The sequence below is a fragment of the Chenopodium album genome, chromosome 16, assembly GCF_948465745.1.
Source record: "Chenopodium album chromosome 16, dcCheAlbu1.1, whole genome shotgun sequence".
Taxonomy (NCBI): Eukaryota; Viridiplantae; Streptophyta; class Magnoliopsida; order Caryophyllales; family Amaranthaceae; genus Chenopodium; species Chenopodium album.
Window position 1 is genome coordinate 40,776,493 of NC_137849.1, and position 12,467 is coordinate 40,788,959.

General features: G+C 36.7%; 2 protein-coding genes across 2 annotated transcripts; both read right to left on the bottom strand.

Moving 5' to 3' along the window:
* Window positions 1-2,093: 2,093 nt before the first annotated feature.
* LOC145585324 (protein PHOSPHATE-INDUCED 1-like) lies at window positions 2,094-3,260 on the bottom strand. Its single transcript, XM_081642032.1, has one exon. The coding sequence runs from the start codon at window positions 3,201-3,203 to the stop codon at window positions 2,268-2,270; it is 936 nt and encodes a 311-aa protein (XP_081498158.1). The 5' UTR covers window positions 3,204-3,260; the 3' UTR covers window positions 2,094-2,267.
* Window positions 3,261-7,310: 4,050 nt separating this feature from the next.
* LOC145585325 (protein EXORDIUM-like) lies at window positions 7,311-8,555 on the bottom strand. The gene has a single exon (XM_081642033.1). It carries the CDS (start codon window positions 8,507-8,509, stop codon window positions 7,493-7,495), a length of 1,017 nt encoding a protein of 338 aa, XP_081498159.1. The 5' UTR covers window positions 8,510-8,555; the 3' UTR covers window positions 7,311-7,492.
* Between the last annotated feature and the right edge of the window lie 3,912 nt (window positions 8,556-12,467).

Below are 12,467 nucleotides of genomic sequence, written 5' to 3' on the forward strand. Positions count from 1 at the left end.
GATGCAAATGTTGAGTGATGAAGAGAATAGAATGGGAGTTTATGATATATATAGTGTGCTGAAGTATGGTAAAGGAAATTTTAGGAAGAAGTATACACGAGTAAAGCGTTGAAATTAGGAATTGGGGAATTGTATAATGCTAATACTACCAACTAACAGCGGCTAAGCTAAACAGTGAACACAATAAAGTAATACCGTGTTATTATGTTTGGAGTTGTGGGACAATATAATGATGGGTTCTCTAGATTAAGTTTTAAGGGTAGCTTCAATGAAATTAAAGGTCAACTTTAGGATGCTGCTGTGAACACGCTTTGTTGTCAAGGTCAAGTTTAAGCTGTGATTCATATACTTGAAAGTTGAAATCTAAGTAAACCGATTTTAACCCGGAACAACATTGAAAAAAACCCGAATTGTTATTTTATTGTTTAATCATTTTAATAACTTCATAGTACATTTCCCTCCCTTTGTAGTCGTTGTTGATGATATCTTGTATTAATTTTGCAATTGTTTGATAGCTAGTTAAAAATATTTTAAGGCGTTAGGAGTAGGGATGGCAATCCAGTCCGAATCCGACCCTACTCTGCCCCGATCCGAGGTAAAAAAATCCGCTCCGAGTCCGAGAAAAAAGTAATCCGAGTTCGACTCCGTTAAAATAATCCGACTCCGAGTCGGAGGAGGGTCGGAGTCGGATCCTAAAAAAAATCCGAGAAAAAAATCCGACTCCGACAAATGTCCGACTTTGACGGATTATCCGACTCCGACTCCAATAGATAGTGGATTTTTGTGTGGGTCATGGTGGCATTGGGTGTGGGTTGTCAAGGCCCAAATAGCCTAACATCTCAAAGTATATTAAATAATGTAAAAGAAACTCGGAGTCGGGTCGGATCGGAGTCGGAGGTCGGATATTGAAGTCGGAGTCAGATTTCGGAGTCGGATGTCGGAGTCGGAGTCGGATGTCGGATTTAACATCCGACTTCTTGTCGGATCGGAGTCGGATTTAGCATAATCCGCTCCGACCCGTTGCCATCCCTAGTTAGGAGGGATATAAATATTTTATTTAACAAGCAATATCTTATATCTTAAATTCTTAATATCTATAGATCATAAAAAGGCCATTCATCCCTAACTACATGTTTTTCTTTGTGTTATTATCTCCTGATAGGCAAATACCGCCCTTAGTGGTAATGGACGATTGTAACAATATCTAAAGAAAAAGAGAGAATTTGGGTTAGCTACCATCTTTTTGGAATTAACACGTTGACATTGAGTATTCTTAAAAATTACTTCATCCGTTATGGTAATATTGCAACAATTGCCCAAAGGATCAATAGATGGTAGTCTTTATTTTTTGCAAAATAATCTCTCAAGGAAATGTCTTCTGGTTTCTTGTGAATGTTTTAAGACATTCATTATTTAAGTTAAGAAAGTAGTTATTACTACGTAGTTTTCATTGTCTCTTTGGTACATACACGTTTATCTATATAACGAAATTAAGTCCTACTATATTATATTCATGATTTAACCAATCAAGGTTTTATTTTGTCTTATTGATACTTACAAGTTTAACGATTAAGCTGAACTAAGTTCTCTAGTTACATTCTGGATGCATACAAATTTAACATATTCCTCTGCTATGAATATAAACAGAGAGTTCAATAAAACAATCAAGGACAATAAATCAATATATGAGAAACTAACAATCTTTCTGCTCACCAATCTATCTTTTAACATTTTCGACTTTACAGTCTATTTTTGTAAATTCTTTTAGCGAATCACTATTATTGAGCTTTTAGTTTGAAAAGCAATGAGGGAAGTTTTGGTTTAGTGAGTCTGAAACTGTTCATTGTACAAGGTATCAATTAGAAGAATATGATCGATATTCTTACGGGTATCATCACATATCAAAACAGAACAAATTTTTTCAGTGATCATGGCCTCCCTTGAAAAGCATAGGACTAACAGAGTAGGTAATCAGGTAATGCTGGGATTAAGCTCAGGGTCATAGTGATTTTTCATTTTCAAATTAGACCTTGAATAAGGTCGTTTGTTCGCCTTAATCCTCTCAAGTGAATAGTTTTAGGAATGAATGTATGTAGGTAGACAAAGGTAACTTTTTATTGCTGTATGTGTAAACCAACGAATACATGGCTATTGTTAAAAAAAATACTACATATATAACTTCTATTTGTATCTTCACCCTAATAGTACTCCGTATACGAACTTATACTCCTACCTATACATAGTATTGCAGATGGTTTCTGAACTTCTCAAACTAGAGTTGAGCAGGATGAGGTCTTGGGGTCATACAATGCAGGAAGCAGATACTTCCTCTTGTTGATTCCGTTAGCGTTGTAGCTAGCTCCGGTTGTGGCATCCACCAAAAGGTTGCCAGCATAACCGGGGTAGGCCCCCTTTCCGTAGATTCCTGGACAGGCTGATGCAGCCTCAAGTGGTGCATCCTTTGGGCCTTGGAAATACCCGTTTCCATATGGGTTGGTCACAGTCCCTGCCAAAAGGCTAGCCAAGTTAATGACCATGCCATCCAAGCCTACATCATTGTTAGGTGCGGTCAATGGTGGGCTTTGTGGGCCGTAGATAGGTTGGTGGAATGGCCAGGCACATTGACCTGGGCACTGTGTCTCCGAGTTACCCACCCAGATGTATGGGGTCTTCTGAGTGGGTTCTTCGGAGACGCGGTGTGTCCCACACCTGCTTGTGCAGAAACCTTCTACTACCACATCAGCTGCAGTCAACACTACGTTGATGACATTGGGTTGTTGCGGACCCTTTGCAGCCAAGGCTTCAACCTGCTTGGAGGTGAGGGTTTTGCCTAGGGAGTAAGTGTCGTCGATGACTTGCTTGCCCATAGAGAGGGAGAGTGAAGTTGGCTTCTTGGGATTAGCAAGGCGGTAGTATTTGCCAATAGAACTCCACCACATGGCCACAGATGGTTGGCTCTCAGGCCGCGAAGGTAATAGGGAGGTGACAAAATCAGAGATGATAGCCCTTTGGGTAGGCTTGAAGTTACCATACCAAATAAGGTTGATAGAAAACCGACCACTTAAAAGAGGGCCATTGTGGTATTGGAAAGTCATAGGCTGAGTCGAGGACTCTACGAGCATCCTCGATGCAACACTAACATTGACAAGAAAAAGGAGAGTGATGGGCAAGAGGAAGTGTTTCGAGGCCAAAGTCATTGCCATTATACTCGATAACTGGAATGTTTACTGATTAGCAAGTTGTTAAGTTGAGGATGGGAAAAAATAAGGGAAGTTTGTGGTATATATATACACCAACAATAAAAAGGGAGCATAAGGAAAGTGGTAGGAAATAGTGGGAAAACTCCAAGCAATGAACAATATGCTAACGTATGAATATTTTGACTAATAGAAAGTTAAATTAAGATGTTCAAAGAGTGAGTGTATATTGAGTAGGGAACAGAATTTGCTGCTAAAGGTAGCTTAGCAAGTTGTTGGACCTAAAAATATTGAGGAAGAATATAAGATGTAGGCTTGTTATGGATAATATGGAAGCCAGCTTTGCAGCAGCTAAGGGTCAACTTAATAGTTCAAGAATATTATAACGAGTACGAATGCATGGTCATGATAATAGCTGGACCTTGAAAATGTGGATACTTCGTGTTGGTCTCTATAGAATATAGTTAGCTCATTTGATTATTCAGCTAAATAGTGTATTAGAGTAGCACCTAAGCCGGTGTTGTAGATATAAACGCATGTGTATCGATTAGAGGTGGAAAATGGATTGTTTGGATCATTGTTAGTTTTAAGTCTTTTTAGAGCTATTGTCAATTACATGGTGATGTATTAGTCAATGTTAATTACGAATTATATTAATTTTTGAGTTAGGTTGGGTAAATTTGATTGGTAAATCATATAATAATACTATTACTCCTATGTAGGATTTGAATTTGGGTCTTACTTTAAAATATCTTTTGTAACAAATTTACTCCCTTCGTTTTTTTTTTAATCAGTTTCCCGATTAGGGATAAATCCAATGAACTAAGCAAGCAGCAGACTTGACTTAGTTGATGACATTAATTAGAGGCAAAATTGGTCAATCCAATCGGCTATATATATCTCTCACCCACTCGTGGGCTCTTCACGAGCAATACAAATTCATAGATCCCAAACATGCCAGCGATACTTTGTACTAATCTAGGACCTACCCCAAACAAAGTACACCACTAATTGCACGGTCTAACTAACTCAAAGCATATCCCTAAAGATTGGGAAAAAAAAAAACGAAGTACTCGTATTATAATGAATATACAGTATTATTATTAATATGAACTTATCTTCTTTGGCTGCTTCTTTGGATTCTAGGATTAGAAGAATCAATGTCAAACTTGCGTTGCTCATAATTATTGAAGTTGTATGTCCCTTTACTTTATGTTAATTAAGAGGATCCATAATTAATGCGCACCAAATTCATTTTTGGTACCAATTAATTTTGTGTATTGTTTGCTATTGGTACCCTACCGGCCTACCCTATACCGAACTTTGATATTTTTGCTAATCGTACGATGGGTTTTCAAGACTATTTATGTACACAATTAAATGTGGGGAAAGTTGGGAGTTCTTGTAATTCTGCGTAATACAGTACAGTAGTAGTTTATAGATAATGAGATAGGTAAGTGGCTGTGTTCACAATGATCACTCATTTGGTGATTATAATGATAAATGGACATGATTAATTTAAGGCGGTATCGTTTTCATGCTGAATTATTTTTGAAAGAATTTAATATTATGTACCTTTTTTTTTTTTTTAACAATACTAATGTTTTCATAATAAGTTTTCGATTATGATATATCCAATCCTAAAAACTAAATACAATTTCTTGGTATTAATTTAGGATGAAATTTATGATAGATTGTGGTGTAGTTAATGTTGATTTAATATTTCCAACTTTATATATCCAAACTTATATGCAGAGTGCACGCTTCCTGTATAATTTTTAATGAACTAGAATGAAGTTGCACTCATTCTTTGTCTGGGTTTACTCCCTATATTGTTTGAACAATTTTTTTAGAAATGTTGATGCTAAAGTTGTCAAAACATGACTCGATCTAAAATCACCTATTTTGAATTTCGACTCACATAAAAACAATAATTTGACATGACTTTAATTCGAAATAGATTGACCCAAACACCTAAATTGACACCTTTAGTGATCTGCCATATTGGTTGTGTTTGGTAACTAGTTTATTTGAGCAAAATTAGCTTATTTGACCAACATTAGCTATTGACTGTTAAATAAGCTAATTTAAGGTGTTTGGTAAGAAGGTTATTTAGAAAACTTATTCCACTAAATAAGTTCTTTATTTAAAAAGCTCTTTTTAAGAGGTTTTTCAATTAGCTTATTCAATTCTTATGAGGAAATGACACTTATACCCAAATTAACACCCAAGTTAGCACTACAAAAAAACTTATCAAAGAGGACAATTTTAATTTTGTCTTTTTATAAGGCGCCAACTCGGGCATATTAGAATTGCCTCATTTGATTGCCCTCACGAAAGTAAAATTGTAAGGGCGATGTTTAGTGATTCGCCCGCCCGAACATCAGCCTCTTTGATTGCATGAACAACCAAGGCGACCAAAACAATTCGCCTCTTTTTATCACAAAGGACGAATAAACATATCGCCTTTCTTGAGCAAAATAAGGAAGGAGTAGTAAAATAAAGAGTAAATATTTATGGATTTTTTTTTTTTTTTTTTTTTTTGGTTGGTATGGAGAAGGGCCCTACTGAGTTGGAATCTTTCACAGGTCCTCCCGATCTGGGTTAGCGGGCTAGACATTTTAGAAGTGAGGGGGAAGGGTAAGGGTAAGGGTAAGGGTAAGGGAATCCCCACTCCAAAGGTGCCTCTAGTGGGGTTTGATCCCACAACCTCTTAGTTGTAAGATACAAACTTGACCACTAGACCAAGCTATGATAAGATAGTCTTTGACACGTGTTTACTCTTCCTTTACTACCTCTAGCTTTTTAAAGTGTGGTGAGATGGAGATAGTTGCTAGTACCGCTCGTTTGTTGCACATAAAATTGTTTCATTAAAACAAATTAGTTACACATTACTCCAATTTTTGCATTTAGAAATTTATTAGCCTAGTGCTAGCTTCTTAGGTGAGGCGAGATAAGCTAAGGGAATCATAACTCAATAACAATCATTTTACGAAACACAATATGATCATAAGAATTGAACCTCTATTTTAATATGAATAAATAATTTTGAGTTTGTATAGGGTAATTCCCAGTTTCTCTTCTTGAGAAACAAGGAGCGTTTTTCAAGGAGGTAAATTGGTCTATTTTTGCAGGAATGTGGGGGTATAAGTGACTTTTTCATATGACATCATATTTTCACTGGCAATTGCTGTTATGCCTAGATTTTGACGGATAGTTAACATTGTTAACTAGGAATAGAGATCCATTTTTAACTCAAAACTAAGACAACCCAGATACGGCGGTTGCGGTGTACGTAGTAGCTTCAATGGAGGACTGGAGGAGGGAAAGCTCCACAAGCGTGAAACACCTATCCATTAGGGGTTAAACATACCCTTAATTTCAATATTTTCTTTAGGGTTTTTCGTTAAATTCCGGCGGCGAAGCCGCCATTCATGGAGGCATTCGAGTTTGAATGGAGGAATTCGAGCTTTGGCGGCGAAGCTTCAATGGAGGACGGTCACCTTTACCCTTTGGGTTGACCATGCCATAAATTTTACCCTTTCTTATAGGGTTTTTAATTTGATTTCGCCACCTATGTTCGCCGCCGAAAATGATGGTTGTCGTCGGTGGAGACGATTTAGACGATAGAGGAAGAAGGTGGTGTCGATGGTTGTTGTCGGTGTGACGAAAGAGGAAGGTGATGGTGTTGTCGGTGGAGGTGATGGTGTTGTTGATGGAGGTGATGGTGATGGTGTTTTCGGTGGAGGTGAAAGATGAAGCTCCAATGGTGTTGCAATGGAAGCCCACCTTCAGATCTAGAATCAAGCACATCTTAGATTTTGAGTTACTTCAATTTTAACGATAATCTTGACGAATGTTGAACAACGTCATTATTTCATCATCTAACGCCGTCTACAATGGTCCACTTCTTCAAGTTCAGTGGAACTTACAGTCAGCAATTATTCAAATTAAAATACCAATTCTTTACAATTCCCAAACCGTTTTTATTACACAATTGCCACTAGAGAAACTCTTCTTGTTTCTCAAGAAGTTTCTCAAGAAGAGTAACTGGGGTGCCCCCGTTTGTATACTCTTATCAATAACATTTTTGTAATGACATAATTTTCAATTTCAATAAAAGATACTCCATAATTAATCATGTATACGTATTCCAAACTCGTAGTATTATAAATTTATAATTCTCAATAAAACTAACTATTACAAATTGAATAAAATTAAATAAAATTAATACACCATTACCGAACTACAAGTCTAGTATCTTTACACTATGGAAAACTTTACTTTAAAACTTATCAGACCAAAGTGGAGCAAGATGAAGTTGAAGGATCATATAAAGCAGGAAGCAAAAATTGCCTCTTGTTAACTCCATTAGCATTATAGCTAGCACCAGTAGTCGGGTTCACCAAAAGGGACCCGGCATAACCCGGGTACGCCCCTTTACCGTATACACCGGGGCAAGCCGAAGCAGCCTCAAGTGGGGCTTCCTTTGGGCCTTGGAAGTACCCGTTTCCATACGGGTTCGTCACGGTCCCGGCTAATAAGGAGGCCAAGTTGATCACCATACCGTCGAGCCCGACATCGTTGTTGGGTGCAACCAATGGTGGGCTTTGCGGGCCGTAGATGGGCTGGTGGAAGGGCCAAGCGCATTGGCCCGGGCATTGGGTTTCAGAGTTGCCAACCCAAATGTAGGTGGATTTTTGGGAGGTTCTTTTGGAAATGTAGGATGATCCGTGGGTTCCACATCGGCTTCTACAGAACCCTTCTACTGCCACGTCGGATGCGGTTAATATTATGTTGACTGCGTTGACTTGTTGACCGGATTTGGTGGCTAGCTCTACAAGGTGCTTGTTGGTTAGGGACTTGCCTAGGGGGTATGTCTCATCTATGACTTGCTTGCCTAGAGAAAGGGAGAGAGTGGAAGTAGGTTTCTTGGGATCGGCGAGGTGATGATACTTGCCAATGGAATTCCACCATGTGGCAACGGATGGTTGGGCTTCGTGTTGGGAGGATGATAGAGAGGTGATAAAGTCAGAAATAATAGCACGTTGGGCGGGTTTAAATTGACCGTACCAAATAAGATTGATCGTAATTTTACCATTAAGGAGGGGACCCTTGTGGTATTGGAAGGCCATCGGCTCATTCGAAACACTGAGTTGCCTCGCCGCCAAGGAAAAGCCTAGAAGGGAAAGAAAAAGAGCAAGGTACAAAGTTTTGAAGTGTAAGGATGCCATGGATATTGGATAATACAAAATGTCACTTTTTGGATAAAATGTTTTGGTAAGATAGTAAGATAGAATGAGAGAGTTCATGGATGAAGAATATGGTAAAGGAGGATGGTATATATATGGGTGTGTTAAGAATAGGTATATTAGGAAAGGAAGTTGCTAGGAAGAAAGAAGTGAAGAAATAACGTAATGCTAAAAGTGTGTTGTAGTAGTAGTACCAACTAGTGGGCATAACTACTGTAATAAAGTAATACCGTGTTTTTTTTAATGGTTTTGAAGTAGTGAAAGTGACATGGACCAAAAAAAATACAAATGAGATCACTTGAAGAAAAAAGGCCAGCTGGGCCAGCTCTAATGCAGCTAGTGAAAGGTGTAGCTGAGGATGGTTTCATGCTGCCAACACGCTTAGCTTGTTAGGTGCGTCGGTAAACGTTTCATACAAGTTAATGGGTTAGCAGCAGTCTGGTTCCTGCTATACCAGTATACCACTTTAAATGGCTTACATCAATACGAGTATATCTGTATGACAGCTTTGATGGTTACTTTTCGTCTATAGATTAAGTGTTTGTTCGGTTGATAGTATAAATTAGGGAGTAAATTCTCATACAGTAAGAAGTTGCATTTTAAGAAGAAAAAAAAATTCCTTAATAAAATTTCTAGAAATTTTCCTAATGTATTTCCTGTACACCTAAATCGAAAGAAAATTGATCATATGCAATTTCAGCAAGATAACACCGCAAAATGTAAAAAAATGTATGTATGTTGAAAGATTAACGGCCTAAGCCCTCGTTCTTTTGAATTGAAATTAACCGAAGTGAAATAAACTAAAATGATCCGAACTAAACTGAACTGAAATGACTTAAGATGAATTGAACTGAAATTAAGCACTTCTTCCGTCTCCTTTTGTTTGTCACATTTGTCATTTTAGATGCCCCTAAATATTTATCACATTTCATATTTTCATTATTATTAAGATATATAAAAAGACTTTTATACCCTCTTTCTATTTGTCCTTATTAAGTCCTCATACACTCATTTTTTTTTATAACTCATACAGTTCTTACAAGGAATTATCAAAATTCCACTATCACTAATAGTTCAAATCTTTCTTGTTTAGAAGCATAATCTAATGTTTAATTTTCTTCGACTTCAAATTAAGTAAGTAAACAATCTAAATACGAGTATAATCGAATGCCTAATTACAAAAGTTAATACACCGTATAAGCTAAAAAAAAAGTAGGCGTTGACCACAGAGATGAGAATGAGCCTTCCCGTGGTTGACCCTTCCCGGGTTAGTTCATGAATAGAGAGGTCCACGTGGGGGAAAAAGGTCAAACTGTTAGTGCCACCGAGATAAATAATTATAGTTCCCTCTTGGCTCTTATCCAAATTCGAGGTCATAATAATATTTAAAGTGACACTAAGCAATTACAACGGCAGCTAGACCACCAACTCATATTCATTCAGTCATTCTACATTTCTACTTCTCTCCTCCACGTACATCCTTTTTCTTTTTGTTCAGTGTACGTTCTTCAGTACACTTGAAGGTGTATTTTGGTGGCACGTGTACACCTTATTAATTTGCGACCTAAACATGGCACATATGAGTCTAGGGGTGAGTATGGGACGGATACTCGTACTGTTAATACTAACGATTCGAGTATTCGATAACTAAAATCCCTAAAAATGATATTCATAATCCGAATGGATAAGTTTGGGTAACCGGACTTCGGATACCCGTATTTTCGGATCAGTTATTGGATACCCAATAAGATATCCAATAATGATAATTAAACTTAATTATGTAGTTATTATGATATAATTTACCACTAATTAACAATAATATCATATGATTTTGACCAAATTATTAATAATATTACTAATCATTGATATTATAAAGTAATTATGATGTAAAGTAAGAGTTTAGATTTTTAAAAAATAGATTTAAGTAGGGAAAAAAAGCAAAAAAAATGCTTATCGGATCGAATCGGGTAACCGTTAATTTTAAAATGATACCCAATAACCATACCCGATAATAAATTATCGGAACGGGTACCCGAACCGTTATGGTTATTGGATCGAGTACCCTAATTTTCGAAACGGTTACGGATCGGTTTTTGGGCAGTTTTGCTCAGCCCTACATATGACACTCGCGTCATCCATCTTTCATGTATGCACAAATGCAGGATGTACCCTACAGCCGGATCTTGAACCAAAAAGTAGGAGAGTCAAGGTTCTAATGAAAATATAACGATAAAATAAATAAATATATTATGAGGATCATGATCTTGTTCTCTTGAATTCATTTTAGATATTTGTTTAAAATTTTGTTCATATTAAATCAAAACTAATCGGATCTGAAAAGTTCAAATCAAACTTTAGATTGACTAAATCTTATAATACTCAGACCAAATTACCTTATTTCTAGTAAAAAGAACAAGTCACATATCTATATGAGTCTTAAAGATCTTCCCTGAGCTGAATGATAAATGCATTAATTTTTACTCCATGGTAAAATGAGAAGAAAATAAATGCTTTTGGTAAACATTCTCCATTTGCCAAAGGACTATCCAATTGCCTTTATTGAGTCGATGACTAATAAATTATTACTTTTAATTTAAATGTTCTAAATGTCTCATTACAAAGCTAGTTGGAGCCTCTTATAAAAAGTAGTTTCTACTATAAATATCGATCGTAGTCTGACTGAAGACGCCTTGATGAGGGCTTAATTTATATTAACTTATTTTCCACAAATTCATTAATATCTTAGGCTTTGTTTTTGCTTCACCATCATGTTGTGATTTTATCATTGACTCATTCAATATATGGTATCAATTTTGCAATGTGCTAGTAGGGATGGCAACGGGTCCGATCTGGACCGGGTCTGGATGGACTCGAATCCAGATCCGTTTTTCTAGCTTGGATCCGGATCCGCCGGGTCTGAAAAATGAAGACCCGGATCCAGATCCAACGGGTCCACCGGGTTCGGGTCCGGATTCGGTTCTAAAACGGGTCCAATACGTTTTGCCTAATTTTTTACAATAAATGTAGCGTTTGGGCCAAAAATCTTCTAGTGGAGGTTTATTAAGTTCAACCTAAATCAAAGTTATACAACTAATCTAAAAATACAAAGCAACCAACTTATACACTTCTCTTTTGAACACAAAAATTATAAACTATGAAAAAGTACAATGTTACAAATGAGCAAGCAAAAAAACAATGATAATGTATCCGATGTGAGCACAAAAATCCATCTTTTAAAAGGGCTAATCTTCATCACTAACATCATAAACATGTTTAATAAAGAAACACATAATTTTAGTTTTTTTTAATAAGAAAATTATAAAACGGGTAAACGGATCTGGGTCCGGGTCTGGGGGTTGGACCCAGATCCAAATCCCTTTTTTTTCAACAGGACCCGAATTCGACCCGAATCCGTCGGGTCCAAAATTTGAAGACCCATATCCGTGAAAAACGGATCTGGATCCACGGATCCGGGTCGAGTCCAGATCCGCTGCCATCCCTATGTGCTGGGTGTTTATTGTACTCCCTCATTCAGTATATATGTATAATGTATTTGTTCAATGTAGTGTTTTCATAGTGTTCTTTGTACGTTGTACATTGGCTATGATGCCTGTGAATATTTAAAATATGTATGACAATTCCATTATTATTGAAAGCAAGTTATTGACTAATAATCCGAAGAGGCATGGGAGTCATTGGGCATTGCTTAGGCCTCATGATCGAGTTGAGAAAAAAGTAACATTATAAGTAAATATAATATTTTGACCATGACTATTAAGAGATATTAACCAAGCTTTCATGTAAACAAATGCCACAATATTAATTGAATATTACATATGATCAAAATTTGGCTACGTGATTGAGTATCTTCATCATGGGATGAATAATTGATTGGACAGAATTTGTAATACTCTTTACAAAAATTGAGACAAAAGTTTTGGATTTTAATTTAAATTATATTTTTTAGTCACATTTCTTTTAACAAACTACACAGCAAACTTAAATACTTGTTACATCA